Here is a 19,850-nt window from a genome sequence, read left to right as displayed (position 1 = left end):
TTATCCTATCACCTTGCAATTTAACCTTTGCTGTCATTTTGAATTTGTGTATCCAAGTGGGGAAGAGGAAAAGGAAGGTAACAAGGGAGAACAAAGTTGTCCTGGAAAGACCACAAAAGCTTTGGTTTGCTCTGGGCAATACTTTAATTCCTCTTAAATGTCTGTGTGGTCATTTATTATTAAAATTATAAACCTGTTATATTCTTTTGTTTTACAATTGGTCCGATAAAATGTTCACAAGTAAAATATTTTAAAGATAAAAGAGATCCTTCTCCCCTATAGAAAAGAAAATTACTTTTGACCATACCTTAAGGAGACCCACGCGAGAGTCCACTTAAAATTTGTGAGCATGAGCTTGAGTGCCTTCGTCCAGAGCTCCTCCGTGTTCGAGTGGGTTCTGATGGAGTACAGCTCACCACCAGCCCCAGCAGCTTCTATCAGACCCCTCCCCACATGGATCCTGCAGGGCATGCGGAGACCCTGCTCACCTTTCTCGGCCTCTTCCTTGAACTGCTGCATACAGTCCAGGAAAGCCGCCATGGCCCGGTCAAACTTGTTATACAAGAGAGCACATGGCCAGCTGGAACAGAACAGGGGCAGCTTGGTGCCGTCACCTGTTAAAGACTTCAGGTAGGAATGGTTTCCGCAGGGGACCAGTTGGTATCTCTGAAACTGCAGACCAACTGTGTTGGACAGGGCCAGGAGCAGCAAGGCCGTCTGCCCCCAGGCTGCATTAATCTCCTCCCAGGACACGGGGACAGTGGGGAGGCAGCCCAGTCTGAAGTTATTGATGATGGCCAAGGGGCCATCGTGGCGGATCTCAAACGCTGACCCGAACGCATCCATTTTCTCCAGCCGGGCCAGCTGGGTCTGAGCATACTGCAGCTGGTTCTCCAGGCTCCCCAGTTCATCACACAGTTCCAGTTGCTGCCACTGCGACTTACTGAAGTGGGCGTGGTGCTGCCGTTCCTGCTGGCCCAGCATCTCCGTCTCTGCCTGGGCAGCCTGCAGAGCCACGGCCGCTCTTGCCCGGGTCCTCTCCACTTGCTCCAGCTCCTGGACCAGCCTCGCTTCCTCCATCTCCAGGCCCTTCAGCTCCTCCTGCAGCGCCTCCCTCTCATCCCCACTACTTCCTTCCCTGGTCTCCAGGGAGCGTCTGTAGTTCTGACTGTCTGATTCTGAAATAGCTAGTTGGGTGTCCAGCTGCTCCAAAAGATTGTCAGTACAGTCCTCACACAAAGGGTGGCCCAGATCTTCACCAGCAAGGGTGTCAAAAATGCCCCTTGTGGCCTTCTGGATGCTACTGAGGGTCCTCCCAGAGTCTAGCTTCCCAAGCAGGGCGAAGTGGCTGGAACTGGACCAGGACATCTTGCCATGGCCAGGGAGGGTCCTGCCAGAGGCTCCATCCTGTAGCTTTCCAACATCTGTCTGCACCCTGGAGGCAGAGCCTTGCTCTGGAGTTTCTCCTGGTTCCTGTTGAGCTGAGGGGAGCTTAGAAGCCACGGGTTCTTGGCTGGTGTCACAGCCCAGGGTCTCCGTGGACTGAATTAGCCTCAGGGGCTGGTGGCAGCATTGGCAGAGGAAGCGGAGGGCAGACATGACGCAGGTTTTGACTTGCAATGTTGCCTCTAAGTTTCCAGGACTGGTTCTCTGGAAATGCCTCTCTCATCCATCACTCTCCCACTTTGAACCTTATGATGGTGCCTCCTGAGATCCTGTGGACCTCCTTTAGCTGTTTTAGACAAGTGAGTCTTTATCAAGGAAAATACAATCACCTCACTTTTCTTCAGCATTTTCAAGGCATATCTTAAAAGTAATCTTTCTAAAATGAAAATCTGATCATGGTATTCCCCTCCTTAAAATGTCTAATGCCCTTATCTTACCTTAAGATAAAGTCTTGCCCTGACAGGATAGCTCAGTTGGTTAGAGCATTATCCCAAAATGCAGAGGTTGCCAGTTCAATCCCCAGTGAGCGGTGAGCGTACATACAAGAACAGATCAGCGTTCCCCTCTCTCTCTGACTCTCTCCCTCCCTTTCTTTCTCCCTAAAAAGTTAAGATAAAATCTTAGCAGCTTAGCCTGATACCAAGGCCTCTGCCCACATTTCCAGTTTCTCTCCCTATTTCCTGCCAACCTCACCCATGGGCTTCTCTTGTGTTTCTGAAAACTAGATGCATTTTAGTTCTTCCAGCATACCTTGTTGTTCCCTCTGATTGGAACAGCCTTTCTCCCCTTCATTACCTGGATAACTCCTACCCATCCTTTAGGGCAGGGGTCCCCAAACTACGGCCCGCGGGCCACATGCGGCCCCCTGAGGCCATTTATCCGGCCCCCGCCGCACTTCTGGAAGGGGCACCTCTTTTATTGGTGGTCAGTGAGAGGAGCACTGTATGTGGCGGCGCCGCAAAGCGCAGCGTCGTTCACGTACAGTACTACTTCCAGTGATGCCGGACGGACGCCTCACGGCTCCAGAAGTGTGTCATATCGCTTGTTACAGCTAGCAGTGACAAATATGGAATTGGACATTGACCATCTCATTAGCCGAAAGCAGACCCTATAGTTCCCATTGAAATACTAGTCAGTTTGTTGATTTAAATTTACTTGTTCTTTATTTTAAATATTGTATTTGTTCCCGTTTTGTTTTTTTACTTTAAAATATGTGCAGTGTGCATAGGGATTTGTTCATAGTTTTTTTTAATAGTCTGGCCCTCCAACAGTCTGAGGCCCCCTGTGTAAAAAGTTTGGAGACCCCTGCTTTAGGGATAGGTCATTTCCTCCAGGAAGTCTTCCCTGACCATCAAATTTAGACTCTGTGCTCTGTTGACACACTTAACACTCTTTTTTATCACATGGTAATGTAATGGGCATACATGAAAAAAATACTCATTTAATTAACAAATTAAATCAAATATGTGGTTTGTAGGTATGCATCTTTTTTTTTTTTTACAGGGACAGAGAGAGTCAGAGAGAGGGATAGATAGGGACAGACAGACAGGAATGGAGAGAGATGAGAAGCATCAATCATCAGGTTTTCGTTGCGACACCTTAGTTGTTCATTGATTGCTTTCTCATATGTGCCTTGACTGCGGGCCTTCAGCAGGCCAAGTAACACCTTGCTCAAGCCAGCAACCTTGGGCTCAAGCTGGTGAGCTTTTGCTCAATCCAGATGAGCCCGCACTCAAGCTGGCGACCTCGGGGTCTCGAACCTGGGTCCTCTGCATCCCAGTCTGACGCTCTATCCACTATGCCACCGCCTGGTCAGGCTGTAGGTATGCATCTTACTGTCAGGTCAGCAAGAGACTGAAATAACAAGATTACTACACCATGCATTTGTATAACAATCAAAAGAAACCACTTTACAAAGACATGGACTTCCATCTGTCAAGCACCCATTTAAGCAGACTAAAAAGCCAGAGATACTTGCTCTAAAACAAAAGTCTATGAGCTTTGAACCTGCACTTCTTGACCTGGTGCAGTAAGGCAAAAAATAAACCCAACTTCTCAGGGACAATGAGCAGTGGAAAGCCACAGGGCCTGTCTCAGTGTCCAGCAGGAGGCAGTGTGCCAGCCACACCCAGTATCCTGGCAGAGCAGGTAGAAGCTTCCTGCAGACTCACGGGGCTGTGGCCTGGGCTACAAGTTTACGCACCTCAAGCTACTGGGCATCCCTGCACCACATGCAAAGTACATTATTTGAGCAGGAAACATACTTTCTACTGTCCAGCCTGGGCTGCAATCTTTATATCCACTTCCCTCCAGTCACTGTCATGGACAAATTGACAATGTACCCCTGCTAATTACCAACCATATTTTTTTTTTTTTTTTTTTTTTTTTTTTTTTTTTTTTTCATTTTAGAGAGGAGAGAGAGAGAGAAAGAAGGGGGGAGGAGCTGGAAGCATCAACTCCCATATGTGCCTTGACCAGGCAAGCCCAGGGTTTCAAACTGGTGACTTTAGCATTCCAGGTCGACGCTTTATCCACTGCGCCACCACAGGTCAGGCCCACTCAGCTTTTTGTGCAGGTTCTCACCAGTGTTCTATCTGAACCACAAAATGACTGGGAGGTGGGAAGGCAGGAAGTCCACTAAGGTGAAGAGAAGTTAGATAACTAGTCATGAGTCCTCTAGCCCTGGACCAGTTGGCTCTGTCCATTAGAGGATTGGTGGGAAGCACACAGGTTGCCGGTTCGATCCCCCTACAGGTCACATACAAGAACAGATAGATGGTCCTGTCTCTCTCTCTCCCTTCTTCTCTCGCTGAAATCAATTTAAAAAAAAATGAGTCCCTCTAGCCCTCATGACATCTCTGAAATTCCACTGATTTAATAAATAATAGGATCATCCTCTAGAGCAGTGGTCCCCAACCTTTTTTGGGCCACGGACCGGTTTAATGTCAGAAAATATTTTCACGAACCAGCCTTTAGGGTGGGATGGATAAATGTATCATGTGACTGAGACAAGAGTCAAGAGTGAGTCTTAGACGGATGTAACAGAGGGAATCTGGTCATTTTTTAAAAATGAAACATCGTTCAGACTTAAATATAAATAAAACGGAAATAATGTAAGTTATTCATTCTTTCTATGCGGACTGGTACCAAATAGCCCACGGACCAGTACCAGTCCACGGCCCGGGGGTTGGGGACCAACCACTGCTCTAGAGGTTGGCAGCAGAGTGCTGCCCCTCACAGGCAGCTCAGTATTCCCCAGAATCAGTCCAGTGGGCTAAAAATGAAAGTCAACCCCACAATTGACCAGATGATGGGTCAATTGCTAAAACAATAAGTGTTTCCCACAAATTTAGCAATAAAGAATTGCACAACTCTGCTAAGTACTGCATGATACCTCTGAGATATAAGCCTTAGGCTTGGTTGGCAGGGATCGATCACACAAATCTCCTTTCCTCACCCTAATACCCTCACGTCCCCAGAAGCAGCTTTCAATGTCACCATCAGTTCTGAGTCCTGATTCAATCCCTGAAAGTAGACCAGCAAAGGAAACTAACTCACTTTCAATGGCTAAGCCTCATTTTAATCACCTCCCCTAAAACCCACACATGCCTGGCTTTTAACTTGAACCAGCCCAGAGGAAAGATGTCTCAAGCAGGCCAAGGGAACACAGCTGGGAAGGGGAGTGGGGATTGTCTCAGACTCTGGGTTATTTGACAACAGATTAATGACACCAGAATGATCCACACTCCAGCTGCCAGCAGCGTTTAATAAAGAGGTGGGTGGAGCTGGAGTGTTGCAACTCAGCTGGAAAGTAAAGCCCTTCTCTTATTTCTAGAGATTCTCCTCCACTTCCTACCTCCCCATTCCAGAATCTCACTTGTGAGGGGTGAGCAGAGCCCAAGAGTGAGAATTCTATGGCGTGAAGGATGTTTGGGGCATGGGTTTCCAGCACTGCTAGGTCGCCAGTACTAGATGAATCACTTTTTTTTTTTTTTTTTTTTTACAGAGACAGAGAGTCAGAGAGAGGGATAGACAGGAGCAGACAGACAGGAATGAAGAGACGAGAGGCATCAATCATCAGCTTTTTGTTGTGACACCTTAGTTGTTCATTGATTGCTTTCTCATATGTGCCTTGACCGTGGGCCTTCAGCAGACTGAGTAACCCCTTGCTTGAGCCAGCGACCTTGGGTCCAGGCTGGTGAGCTTTTGCTCAAACCAAATGAGCCCGCGTTCAAGTTGGTGACCTCGGGGTCACAAACCTGGGTACTACCGCATCCCAGCCCGACGCTCTATCCACTGCGCCACAGCCTGGTCAGGCTGAATCACTTTCTTGTCTCCACTTCCTTTTCCAAGCATTGGTCATTTTCTTGGGCTTTTTTTGGCACAAACTTCCTGGAAAGACTTGTCTGTACTTATGTCTCCAATTCCTCTCCTCCCGTTCTCTTTCATTTTCTTTAATTGATTTGGTTTTCTTTAAGTAAGAGAAAGGGAGAAGGGGAAAGGGACATTGCTTTGTTGTTCCACTTATTTATGCATTCATTGGTTGATTTCTGCATGTGCCCTGACTGGGCCTTGGCATATCAAGTTGCTCTAACCAACTGAGTTACCCTGCCAGGGCTCAGTGTGTTTAAATGCAGCGATTAATGTAGAATTCTTGTGATGGAGAGTGGGAGGTACATGAAAATCAGAGGTGCACCTATATGGAAAAAAGTGGGAAATGGTGTCAAAACTCACTTTCTGGTGAAGCCACTGACATCCCCCATCATAGTGTATTCTGAGAGGATCTAAGCCTGATTTTGGATTTTCTTTGCTTTCTACTGGATTTATCCAACCCTCAGCAGGTCAGAGAAGGATGCAGCACATTCTCAAAGAGCTCATAAAAAAGTCCTAACAAGCCTGACTAGGTGGTGGTGCAGTGGATAGAGCATCGGCCTAGGACTCTGAGGACCCTGTTTGAAACCCTGAGGTTGCCAGCTTGAGTGTGGGGTCATCCCTCTTGAGCTCAAGATCATAGACATGACCCCATGATCACTGGTTTGAGCCCAAAAGTCACTGGCTTGGCTGGAGCACCCCCATCAAGGCACATGTGAGAAAACAATCAACAAACAACTAAGGTGCTGCAACTATGAGTTGATGCTTCTCATCTCTCTTCCTGTCTGTCCATCCCTCTCTCTCCCTCTCTTTCATTCTAAGTCCTAACAAACAAATGCTCTGAAGAAACTGCCTGCATCAGCCAAAAACTTGGAGAGGTTGTTTCTAGCACCAGGAGACTCACACACCCAGGGTGTTTACTGAACCCCCAGTCAGCTACTTTTAGTTCCCTGTTGTTTTTTATTGAGTCCACCTGGCAGGTGACAACTTAAATCTTTTAAGCTTTATTTTGAAACACCAGCAGCATTTGCTTTCCTCTGCCTGTCTTCATTCTGAGTGGGTGGCAGCTGGAGGTGGGGAAGGCCTGGTGTTCTGCCCAGTGATTCCAGCAGGTGACGAAGTGCTCTGTACCACATCGTCCCTCCCTGCCCCAGGGGGAAAATGCTCAGAGCCAAAATGCTAGCTTTGGGCTTTTTTTTTTTTAATGTATTGATTTTTTTTTACAGGGTGATTAAGGGGAAAGAGAGAGAGGAGACAGAGAGAGAGAGAGAGAGAGAGAGAGAGAGAGACTGATCTGTTCCTCTATGTGCCCTGGCTGGGGATCGAAACAACAACCTCTGTGCTTTGGGAGGATGCTCTAACCCAGCGGTTCTCAACCTGTGGGTCGCGACCCCGGCAGGGGTTGAATGACCAAAACACAGGATGTATTTCCGATGGCTTTAGGCGACCCCTGTGTTTTGGTCATTCGACCCCCGCCGGGGTCTCGACCCACAGGTTGAGAACCGCTGCTCTAACCAAACAAGCTATCAGGCCAGGTCTATCTTTGGGCTTTTAAAACACTCAAAGCCAGGCCCTGGCCAGTTGGCTCAGTGGTAGAGCATCAGTCTGGTGTGTGAATATCTTGGGTTCGATTCCTGGTCAGGGCACGCAGAAGCACCCATTGCTTCTCCAGCCCTTCCCCTCACTTCTCTCTCTCCTGCAGGCATGGCTCGATTAGAGCGAGCCATTCCCGGGCACTGAGAACAGCTCCATAGCCTCTACCTCAGGCTCTAAGACAGGGGTCCCCAAACTTTACACAGGGGGCCAGTTCACTGTCCTTCAGACCGTTGGAGGGCCGGACTATAAAGAAAACTATGAACAAATCCCTATGCACACTGCACATATGTTATTTTAAAGTAAAAAAACAAAACGGGAACAAATACAATATTTACAATAAAGAACAAGTAAATTTAAATCAACAAACTGACCAGTATTTCCATGGGAACTACGGGCCTGCTTTTGGCTAATGAGATGGTCAATGTGCTCCTCTCACTGACCACCAATGAAAGAGGTGCCCCTTCCGGAAGTGCGGTGGGGGCCAGATAAATGGCCTCAGGGGGCCGCATGTGGCCCGTGGGTCGTAGTTTGGGGACCCCTGCTCTAAGAGGAGCTCAGTTGCTGAGCAACAGAGCAATGCCCCACCCAGATAGGTAGAGTATCACCCCCTAGTGGGTTTTCTGGGTGGATCCCTGTCAGAGCGCAGTCGGGAGGCTGTCTCTCTGCCTCCTCTTCACTCACTGAATAAAAAAAAAAACAAAAAAAAAACAAAAAAAAACACATCCAGAACCAGAGGGCTCTTTGGCCTAAATTCCAAAGTTTCCTTTAGGAAGTTCTTAGAGAAGTTTAAAGCCAAAAATTAAAACACAGTACCAGTTGGCCCTGGCTGGGTAGCTCAGTTGGTTAGAGCATTGTCCCAATATGCCAGGATCACAGGTTAGATGCTTTGTCCAGGCTCATTTAGGCATCAATCAGTGAATGCATGAATGGGTGGAACAACAAATTGATGTTTCTGTCTCTTTCTCTCTCTCCCTTACTTTCTCTCTCTAAATTCAATTAAAAAGCAAGCAAGCAAACAAACAAACAAAAACAGTACCAGGCCCTGGCTGGTTTGCTGAGTGGATAACACATGGCCTCCATGTGCTGAGTTTTTGGCTTCCATCCCCAGTCAGGGTAATCATATATAAGTACACAACTAAATGGAACAACGAAGTAGAACAAGTTGATGCTTCTCTCTTTTTTTTCTCTCCTTACCTCTCTCACTCTATCCCTTCCTCTCTCAAATCAACTTAAAAATACCAATGTGATGTTAAATGAAAGAGAAAACAACTGTCACACCATCGGGAACTCTTTTTTATAAAAAATTTAAACTGAATTTATTGGGGTGATATTGGTTAATAAAATTACACAGGCTTCAGGTGCCCAATTCTACAGAACATCTGCATATTGCATTGGTTGGTCAGCGCTCCAAGGGAGCTCTCACTTTCGTTAGGTTTGCTAGCAAGGGACTTGCCACCTTTTATTTTTTATTTATTTATTTATTTTATTTTTTTCAGAGACAGAGAGAAAGTCAGAGAGAGGAATAGCCAGGGACAGACAGACAGGAACGAAGAGATGAGAAGCATCCATCATTAGTTTTTTGTTGCACGTTGCAACACCTTAGTTATTCATTGATTGCTTTCTCATATGTGCCTTGACCGCGGGCCTTCAGCAGACCGAGTGACCCCTTGCTCGAGCCAGTGACCTTGGGCTCAAGCTGGTGAGCTTTTGCTCAAACCAGATGAGCCCGCACTCAAGCTGGCAACCTTGGGGTCTTGAACCTGGGTCTTCCGCATCTCAGTCCGACACTCTATCCACTGCACCACCACCTGGTCAGGCAGGACTTGCCACCTTTTAAAAACTGATTATTCGTGAGAGCATCCTTGTTAAGGCACAACCGAAAGGGATTGTGATAAAGAAGCATACATTCTCTTTCTCACACTGCCAGGTCCCATGTTCCCCAAATCTCAGGTCCCAACAGCACTTGCCCCCATGTGCACCTTGTCACCTACCAATGATGTTGGGGAACTAGGTCATAATCAGCTCCTGCAGGACCAGGAACTTGGTCTTGTCCAGCGGGGAAGGAACTTCTCCCTGAGGTGGTGTTACACTGTCACCTGTAGAGAGCTTCAGTGTGCATCTCTTCTGAGATAGGTGCCTAAAAACGCACCTTCAGTTCTCTGTGTCTTAGGAAAAAAGAAGGTGGTCACTGGTTGGGTTTTGTGTTTTTCGAAGAACAAGATATCCAGGCCCCTGAAGAAGTGCAGTGGAATCTCACTAAAACCTTACTAGGGACTTCGCTTGGGTTTCAGCAACTTCCTCTCTTCTGGTTGCTGTAAACATTTAAGAACTAAAAGATTGACTGAAGGACCTGCTTCCAAGATGGCTCAGTCACATGGTGGGAACTCAATGCTGGCAGTTGGCAGGAGGCCTGTTTTTTGCCACATGGACCTCTTCATAAATGCTGTTTGAATGTCCCCATGACTCAGCAGCTGGCTTCCCTCATGAACTAGAAAGAGGACAAGGCAGAAGCCACAATCTCTGTCTCAACCTCCCCCAGCATTACTGATATAATTGACATTGGGTAGTGCGGGGCAGCTGTATTAGGCTTGTTCACAGGTTTACCAGCTGCAAGCATTTTGCTTGATTAGTGTGTGAGCACGTGGCAGAGGCCCATGTACATAGCCTATTCAAGGCTGTGGGTGCTTCCCCTGAGCACTGATTCTCCCAGATTGCTCTCCCACCTCCGTGAGGGGCGGTTTTCCTTGCTCCCTTGCCCTTACTGTGAATAGCAAATGTTCCTTTGTTTATTGCCACAGACCAGCGCTCCAAATAACGGTGTGGAATTAAGGAAACACACTTTGTCAAAACAAAAATGATGGGACCGGGAGGACTCCTCAAACTGCCTGGAAGTACCCGAGTGCCTCATAGCCCCAGTTCGTTTTATTATATAGCCATATGCAAATCAAGGACCCTGATATAAAGTTGCACATCAAAGGCTAAAACAGGAACTCTCCCAAGGCAAAAACAGGATACATTAGTGAAATCTACAAACATCTGAAACAAACAAAGAGTCAGAGGAAGGGCATGTATATTGATTGTTTCCAGCAACCCAAGGAAGCAAGTGGAGTGGGTGCAAATACTCAGCATCAAAGCCAAATATGGAGATGGAGGGGGGAGAACTTAGCCTTTTGCTAACCCTTGAATCTATAATGGCTTTTTGCCATTAATAGTCCACAACATATCCCCCTTTTCTTTTTTATTTTTAATTTGTGTGCTGAGATTTGCACTTATCTGATTTCCTAGTTTCCCAGATTCTAATTTGGAGGCAGACAGAAAAAATACAGAACAAATACAAAATTAGTATAGCCAATGCTAACAGATACCCCAAAACAAGTATACTAATACATCACAGTGATTAAAGCCTTTGAGCAAACTCTTTAAGCTAATACAACAAGAATCTATAAAAGAGTAATGTCCTTAACGTGTTTACCAAGTCCAAGTTGGCACGCACCAACACCATTCCAAATCTCTGCAAATGCAACCTAACCCCAGTTCAGTCTATCAAAAACTGTCACAGGAGCAGGAGTCCAGGAAAAGTCCACTTTCAGGAGAAGTCCTCATGGCACTGGAATTGCTGTCACACTTCCACACTCTGCAGCTAGCATCAAAGTCCCAATGACCGCTGCTTCCCAGCTGGCAATGACCCAGGTAGACTGGAAAAGCCACCTGCAGCACGCATGAAGACGGAGCTTCTGTTTTCTTTAAACTGGAAAGATGAACCCAGGGGTCCTATACTGGAGCTTTACAGCCATGGGGTGGTGAGGAGAACCTTGGGATACACTAAGCTGGGTGGCAGAGGTAAATTTGTAAGTTGGCAAAAAAGGAAAAAAGGAGCTCTGAATTAGGAGTAGGTCCTAGCCTAAAATATGGGTGGGGAATTGAGGCAGGAGGAATAAAGGAAAGACTATATATTAAACAAAGCAGCAGAAAACAGGACTATCAATACCCACAACAGAGATCTTCAAGGGAAGAATAAAAAAACCTGAGTATTCAGGCAAGACATAGTTAAGTGGCCCTTGTGTAAATGAGACCAGTCTACCGGCTACTTGTAAGAAATACCCCAGGCTCGTCCATAGTGTTGTAGATGGGGCCGACGGCCCTGGGCACCTTTTAGCCTTCAGTGGCAAATCCCAGAATTCTGGGCAAGGTTAGGTCACAGGTGGCTGAAGCAGGGCTGGAAGAGACTGAACCCTCCCTTAGAGGAGTGAGGGGGAAGCCTACCTTCCAGTGTGTCCCTTCTTCCTCACAGCAAAAGCATGTAAGCCTGGCAGACTTTGGCTTAAATGACCATCCTTTCCACTGTTGAAGCAGGGCCCTGATGAAGTTCCAGTTGGAGCGTTGGAGCCTCTGAGGGTGTATGCCAAGAGCTAGTATTTTACCTGATCTCCTTTGGGCTTTTTCAGCCTCTTGGTACCTTAAAAGCCATGCTCAGAAGATCTCGCTGAGGGGCTTGAGAGTCCCTATCTGCCTATATATCTGGAGCTATTCGGAAAAGGACAAAACAGTGTTATTAGCTGAATCAAATAAAAATAAAAAAAGGGGTAGTAGTTTGCAGGAAAAAAAAATTGGCATTTCTTGTACATCAGCATTCAAAAGAAACTGTTTGAAGTAAAAAGCATGACAGGGTAGACCTGCAGGAGCTCCAGAACATGATGCCCCCCTCCCTTTCTTTTTATATTATTTACAATTGAATCTTCAAGCAAATGTTAAGCACACTTTACAATATTTTTACTTCAAAGATTGCAAGAAATTCTTGACTTTGTTAACTTTTAACAAAAATAGAGTATATGCACCTTCAAGCAACATTCCCACACTTATCAAAACACCCCCTTAATATTAATTAACAGGCACCTTAAAGAGTACATATCAAAACTGAAAAATCCCAGTGTGATCTTCATTATTCTCCTATAGTAAAAAAAAAAATCTTTACACTTTTATTATGTAAATCTATGCTGCTTCAAGCCTTCCACTTGCGGCCTGGAGCAGCCTGGCCAAACCAGCAAGTCTTTTGGATCCAAAATGAGCGCGCTTTACTTATTCCAAACAAAATTATATTTATGTAGGGAAATGAAATTATTTTTATTTTGTTTTCAATACTAGAGCTGGCATTTCCAAAATTATTATTATTATTACTTTTCATGTAAGGACTTAATTCAGGCCTTATAAACAAAGACACTTAAGACATTAAACAAAGACTTCACATATAATCACACAAATCAAGAGTGAAACCCGGGGTTTTAGAGATTAAACTATGGCCTGCTTGATCTTAAGTAGGGCTACCTTAATAGGAACGTAATAAGGATATATACTAAACAGACATCTCTCTCGAAAAATCTCAAGATGGCCGTATGAGATTTCTGTTCAGCAACACCCAAATCAGGCCATCCTTTCACCCTCTTTTCAGGCAATGGAGCAGGAAAGAAATAAAATGATCTAAAACATTAAAAAAATTAGATAATAATAATTGAGAAAGGGAAGAGAGCATAGTAAAATAAGCCTCATACAATTGCTCTTGTGAAGTGAGTCTCTCATCTAGAATCATGGTGTCTTACCAGTCATTCATGGATCCACCGAGGAGCTTCAGCAGACCTAGGAAAAACACACACATATCCTCAGCCCATAAGAGAACAGGGTCTGGCCCTTGCCAGATTCCTGTGAGTGAGTCCCTCCATCACACTTCAAGGAAGGCTTTCCTTGAAGGATTCCAGAGTCTCTCTGCTGCTGAATGAGCCTATACATCAGTATTCAGAAAATTTAAAGTAAAAAGAGCATGACAAAGAAGTATTAGATTCCTAATACTTAAGTTGCTATTTGGCTCCTAACTCTGAACACACCTCACAATGCACTAACCAAATCAGTAAGTCTTAAGGATCTACATTCTATTCTATTTAAATTTAAATGAGCGCTCCTTACAAGTTCTAAAAACATTTTATTTTTTCTAAATATTAGAGTCAGCATTTCCAATTTTTGCATGCAAAAAAACCTTAATTCAGGCCTTAAAAAAGACACATTTTAGACAACAATAAACAAAGACTAAACAGAAACAAGAATTAGACGAACGAGAAAAACCAAAGAGAAACCCGGGATTTCAGAGCACATCCAGATTAAAAAGATGCCTGCCTGATATTAGTCAGGGCATTTTTTGACAGAGAGACTGAAGGATGTGACTAAACAAAATCTCCCTGAGAAAATTTGTTCTCGGCAGCTGCTGGGATATTTTCTATAGTCAGATCCAACACAGGTCCCCTGCCTCAATTTCCAGGCAAAGAATAAGAAAGAAACAAAATGATAGTTCAGAAGATTGTAGTTAAAACATTAAAGAAAATCAGACCATGTCAGGAAAAGCTGTAATTTTCCTAATACCTGAATCTCCTATCCATTCTCATATTCTATAGTTGCTGTAACCGGCGGCTCAGGTTGACTATGCTGAGATTTTTCTCCTACCTCAACAGCCCCTTCATGAAAGTCCAACTTCCACAGCAAATAATCACCGCCAGAGAGACAAGCACAAGCAATCGCCTTCCAGTCATTTGGGGGAAGAGCCTTTGCCCTAATAGTGTCTAAGAAACCAAGTGAAAAAGGGGCAGTAGGCCCATACTGAACACAAGCAAGTTTAAGCTCTTCCTGAGTTCTAAAAGGTACAGGTTTATGTTCTCGCACTAGTCTCCCTGTATCATTCTGTCTTTCTACAGCAGGAAAACAGGTAAAGCCATCATTTATTGTTTCCCCTACATTATGAGCCTGGTCTATAGATTGTTGGAGGGGGGATTTCTCAGATTTTGAGCTATAGACTCCACAATCAGCCCAATAAGGGAACGGAGGAGCAGAGAGTTGAATGTAGGAAGGCGCTGAGGGCAGTGGAGGCCCCGCAGCTAAGGCAGCCATAGCCACGGATTTTTCATCCCCCCTGTCATCCTCAGACTCCAAGTTATCCTCATATTCACATACCTCTATTTCCAGCTCACCCTGATACTCTTCAGACAACAATTTGTCTTCATACGGAAACATTCCTACATAAAGGTCCCTCACTTTTGACCCTATCTGTCCCATATTCTTTTACTCCCAACTACACTTTCCCCAAAAACTTTCTTTACTCACTGTGTGCACTTCACTTTGGGGAGTTCCGTCACCTTCCTTCAGTTTTAGTTTCCTCGTACTCATACTCAAGTCTTCTGTTCAGGCGCCTCTTGCTGCGAACCAGCGTGGCTCCTAATAAGGGTGCGGAATTAAGTAAATACACTTATCAAAACAAAAATGATGGGGCCGGGAGGACTCTTCAAACTGCCTGGCAGTATCCCAGTGCCTCATAGCCCCAGTTGCTTTACTATATAGCCATATGCAAATCAAGGACCCTGATATAAAGTTGCACATCAAAGGCTAAGACAGGAACTCTCCCAAGGCAAAAACAGGATACATTAGTGAAATCTACAAACATCTGAAACAAACAGAGTCAGAGGAAGGGCATGTATATTGATTGCTTCCAGCAACCCAAGGAAGCAAGTGGAGTGAGTGCAAATACTCAGCATCAAAGCCAAATATGGAGATGGAGGGGGGAGAACTTAGCCTTTTGCTAAGCCTCGAATCTATAATGGCTTTTTGCCATTAACAGTCCACAACAGTTTATTAGTTCTTTCCCTTTTGTTGTTTATTTGCCCGCCTGTCTTTGCAAGCCTCCAATAAACTGGTATGGCCCGACGCTTTCTGGCTCTGTAGTTTCTCTACCATCTCCCTGAATCCAATGTGAACATGCCTGGCCTCGGCCACTGGTATAATAGGTAGATTTAAGGTGTGCAATGTAATTTGATATACATGTATATTGCATAATGATTACCATAATGTGGTCAGTTACCGTATTTTTTGCTCAAGACACACTTTTCCCCCCCAAAAAAGTGGAGAGGAAAATGCCTGTGCATCTTATGGAGTGAAAAATATGGTATTTTATTAACTATTTTAACATACCATTTGGTTCAAAATATTTTTTTTTCTTATTTTCCTCCTTAAAACCCTAGGTGTGTCTTATGGTCACGTGCATCTTATGGAGCAAAAAATATGGTAACATCCCTCACCTACTGGAGTTACTATTTTCTGGTGTGTGTGATGAGGACTTTTATGCTCTGTTCTCTTGGCAACTTCCAAATATACAAACAGTATTGTTAACTACAGAACTTTTCCATCTTATAATTGGACATTTGTACCTTTAATGACCTTCACCCATTTCCCCCACCATGGTGGCCCTAGTTTACTCTCCTGTTTCTATGAATTTGCTTTTTTAAGGTTTCACATATAATTGAGGTCATACACTACTCCTTGATAGCCTCAGAAGTCACACATTGTGATTTCTACACAATCCTATTGTTTTAACAAAAGTGGGCCCTATTCGGTTTGGTGAACTATAGAACAAATCCAGGAGGCAGGGACCATGAGGAGTCACCCTGAAAGCTGGCTGCCACAGGGGTTATTTTCTAGGAGCTGCTATTTCCTCTAAAAAGGAAGATTTTTTTTTTTACTTCACAGTAATATACTTTCATTCATTAATTTACTCATTCACTCAAAAAATTGATTAGATACCTACCCTACTACACAAAGAAGAGCAAAACCAGCCATTGTAGCTTTGTAGTTACTTTTTGTTTTCATGGAGTTTACAGGTACTGAGGAGACAGACAATAATATAAACACACTAGTAAAAAGTCAGATCACAAGTGTGACACAGTGAGTTGGGTTTTTTTTTTGGTTTTTTTTGTTGTTTTTTTTCTTTTCTGAAGCTGGAAACGGGGAGAAACAGTCAGACAGACTCCCGCATGCGCCCGGGATCCACCCGGCATGCCCACCAGGGGCGACACTCTGCCCACCAGGGGGCGATGCTCTGCCCCTCCATGGCGTCGCTCTGCCACGACCAGAGCCACTCTAGCCCCTGGGTCAGAGGCCAAGGAGCCATCCCCAGCGCCCGGGCCATCTTTGCTCCAATGGAACCTTGGCTGCAGGAGGGGAAGAGAGAGAAAGAGAGGAAGGAGGGGGGGGTGGAGAAGCAAATGGGCGCTTCTCCTGTGCCCTGGCCGGGAATCGAACCCGGGTCCCCTGCACACCAGGCCGATGCTCCACCGCTGAGCCAACCGGCCAGGGCCTGGTTCACAGATTTTTGAAGTTACAATTTTAGAGTTACAGGTCAACTTGTCCCCTCTGTCTTGTGAAAATAAAATAAGAAAAAAAATTTTCAGTGGTTTATCCAGAGTCACTTGGAGTTTTAGGTAAATCAGAATTATAGATCAAGTCTTCTAATCCCTAACTGGAATTCTTCCAATTATTCTTCTGTGTTGGACACCAAAATGTGTTTAGAAAGAGTTCTGATGCTATTTGACATATAGTAACCTAGTAGCCTGAAGCCATTTCATATGTAGAATGTGGAATGTTGATCATGTTGCCAGGATCTTGCTGGGAGGTAAGAAACAAAGGGAGAGAATGCTTTTCTTGTGTAGTGAATTGTAAAATTTAATAATTTTTAAAAAGCTTGTAATTGTTGATTTTAGAGAGAGAGGAAAGAGAGAACAGGGGTGGGGGGACAGGAAGCATAAACTCATAGTATGTAGTTGCTTCTCATATGCGCCAAGGGTTTCAAACTGGCAACTTCAGCATTCCAGGTCGATGCTTTATCCACTGTGCGACCACAAGTTAGGCTGCTTGATTTTTAAAAAAAAATATTTTGTCGATCTAAAAACTTGTCTGTGGTGCCTTTAGAAGTACAGTCATCCATCGCCATTTCACGGTTCACTTTTCATGGTCTCATTGTATCACAAATTTTTATAATCAACTTTTTTTTTTTAATATATTTTTTTTCTGAAGTTGGAAACGGGGAGGCAGTCAGACAGACTCCTGCATGCGCCCGACCGGGATCCACCCAGCATGCCCACTAGGGGGCGATGCTCTGCCCATCTGGGGCATTGCTGTGTTGCAATCAGAGCCATTCTAGCACCTGAGGCAGAGGCCATGGAGCCATCCTCAGCGCCTGGGCCATCTTTGCTCCAGTGGAGCCTTGGCTGCGGGAGGGGAAGAGAGAGACAGAGAGGAAGGAGAGGGGGAGGGGTGGAAAAGCAGATGGACGCTTCTCCTGTGTGCTCTGGCTGGGAATTGAACCGGGACTCCTTGCACGCCAGGCCGACGCTCTACCACTGAGCCAACCAGCCAGGGCTTGTATCACAAATTTTTAAATTGTATATATCTGATTTTGTATCATGGGCTTTTTTGCTATATTGTGGGATTTTGCAGTATATAGGTATTTTTATATATTTATTGTTTTAATTATTTTTGCGGTAAAATAAGCATTCTCTAGCCTAAAAAATTAAAAATATTGACATATTAAAAGAATATTATTTATATAGAATTTTATGTTGTTGCCTGACCAGGCAGTGGTGCAGTGGATAGAGCATCAAACTAGGATGCAGAGAACCCAGGTTCGAGACCCCGAGGTTGCCAGCTTGAGCATGGGCTCATCTGGTTCGAGCAAAAGCTCACCAGCTTGGACCGAAGGGCACTGGCTCAAGCAAGGGTCTGCTGTAGCCCCATGGTCAAGGCACATATGAGAAAGCAATCAATGAACAACTAAGGTGTCACAATGAAAAACTAAAGATTGATGCTTCTCATCTCTCTCCATTCCTGTCTGTCTGTCCCTGTCTCTGTAAAAAAAAAAAAAAATTATGTTGTTAAAATTATGTAGGTTTAAGAGTATAGACAGTGTTTAAAAGCATAGGAAGTAAGTGTGGGAGAGGTTAGTAACTGTGGGAAAGGTTTATAAGAGTATGGGGAAGGTTTATAAAGCCTTAATATATATATTGAATATAAATAATAAAATAAATGTAAGTTCACTACTTCGTGGATTTTTGCCTATTGCAGGGGTTCGGGAACCTAACCTCCAGATAGATGAGGAACAACTGTAAAATTATTTTAACTTTAACCCTTTGAGTAGTAAAAACATTCATGTACTTCCTTGTGCCTCCTGACCATCCAGAGTACAATCCTACAAAAATTGTTTTAAAAATGTGTAAGGCAACATTAAAAAAAGGCAAGTGTAGCCTGACCAGGTGGTGGTGCAGTGGATAGAGCGTCGGACTGGGATGCAGAGGACCCAGATTCGAGATCTCGAGGTCACCAGCTTGAGCATGGGCTCATTTGGTTTGATCAAAGCTCACCAGCTTGGACCCAAGGTTGCTGGCTCGAGCAAGGGGTTCTCTGTCTGCAGGAGGCCTGTGGTCAAGGCACATATGAGAAAGCAATCAATGAACTAAGGTCTCCCAATGAAAAACTGATGATTGATGCTTCTCATCTCTCTGTTCCTGTCTGTCCCCGTCTATCCCTCTCTCTTTCACTGAAAAAATTAAAAAAAAAATGCAAGTGTATGTTCTTCTTGTTTCCATAAATTGGTTATCAAACATTTTAAGTTAATAAAATTGTAACTATTGTAATTTCATTAAAAAAAAAAAAACTCACTCCTGAGGGTCAGTGAGCATGAAAAAACTCACCACTCAAAGGGTTAAGAAGAAAGCATGGGCCATAGGAGCTTTTAGAACTTTGTGTTCAAGAACAGGGTGTTCTACTTTAATCTCTGTCTCTAGTGTCTGTCCTGCTAGATTTTGGTTTAACTTCCAGAAAGGACCCTCCCCTAGAAGGGAGGGTTAGCAAGTCAGCTTCAATAATTCATTTAAACTAGATAGCTTCAGTCCTTCAGACACTACCTTCAACCTCCTGCACTCACACACCATCAGGAAGGGCAAAGCCTGTTTGCAGTGCTATTTCCTGCTTTGCCTGCTCTTCATTTCGGTGGTTATTCTAAAAAGTTCTTAGGGTCCGGTAGATAGATGTCCTCCTGCTCCATTCCTCTGCTCCTGAACAGATGCCAGTACCTTCATGGGATGGGGTCTTATGGCTGCTGGTAGTGTCTTCATCCACCACTTGTATTTTGGGATTCCAGGACACCATGACACCTAGGTGTGTTGTAATGTCCACAGGTTTTCTTTCTTTTTTTTTTAATTTTTATTTATTTATTTCAGAGACAGAGCGAGAGTCAGAGAGAGGAATAGACAGGGACAGACAGACAGGAACGGAAAGAGAGGAGAAGCATCAACCATCAGTTTTTAGTTGCAACACCTTAGTTGTTCATTGATTGCTTTCTCATATGTGCCTTGACCGTGGGCCTTCAGCAGACCGAGTGACCCCTTGCTCGAGTCAGCAACCTTGGGTCCAAGCTGGTGAGCTTTTTGCTCACACCAGATGAGCCCGTGCTCAAGCTGGCGAACTCGGGGTCTCAAACCTGGGTCCTTCCGCATCCCAGTCCGACACTCTATCCACTGCACCACTGCCTGTCAGGCTGTCCACAGGTTTTTAATTTGCTATCCAGTGGTGCAGAC

The 19,850-nt window shown here is 44.7% G+C and overlaps 1 protein-coding gene across 1 annotated transcript; it reads right to left on the bottom strand.

Annotated features, from left to right (window-relative positions):
* Positions 1-291: 291 nt before the first annotated feature.
* Positions 292-1,599, bottom strand: BECN2 (beclin 2). Its single transcript, XM_066253497.1, has one exon. The coding sequence runs from the start codon at positions 1,597-1,599 to the stop codon at positions 292-294; it is 1,308 nt and encodes a 435-aa protein (XP_066109594.1).
* Between the last annotated feature and the right edge of the window lie 18,251 nt (positions 1,600-19,850).

Source organism: Saccopteryx bilineata, chromosome 1 (genome assembly GCF_036850765.1).
Source record: "Saccopteryx bilineata isolate mSacBil1 chromosome 1, mSacBil1_pri_phased_curated, whole genome shotgun sequence".
Lineage (NCBI taxonomy): Eukaryota > Metazoa > Chordata > Mammalia > Chiroptera > Emballonuridae > Saccopteryx > Saccopteryx bilineata.
Note: the sequence above shows the minus strand (reverse complement) of the source record. Positions and strands in the feature narration are given on the sequence as shown.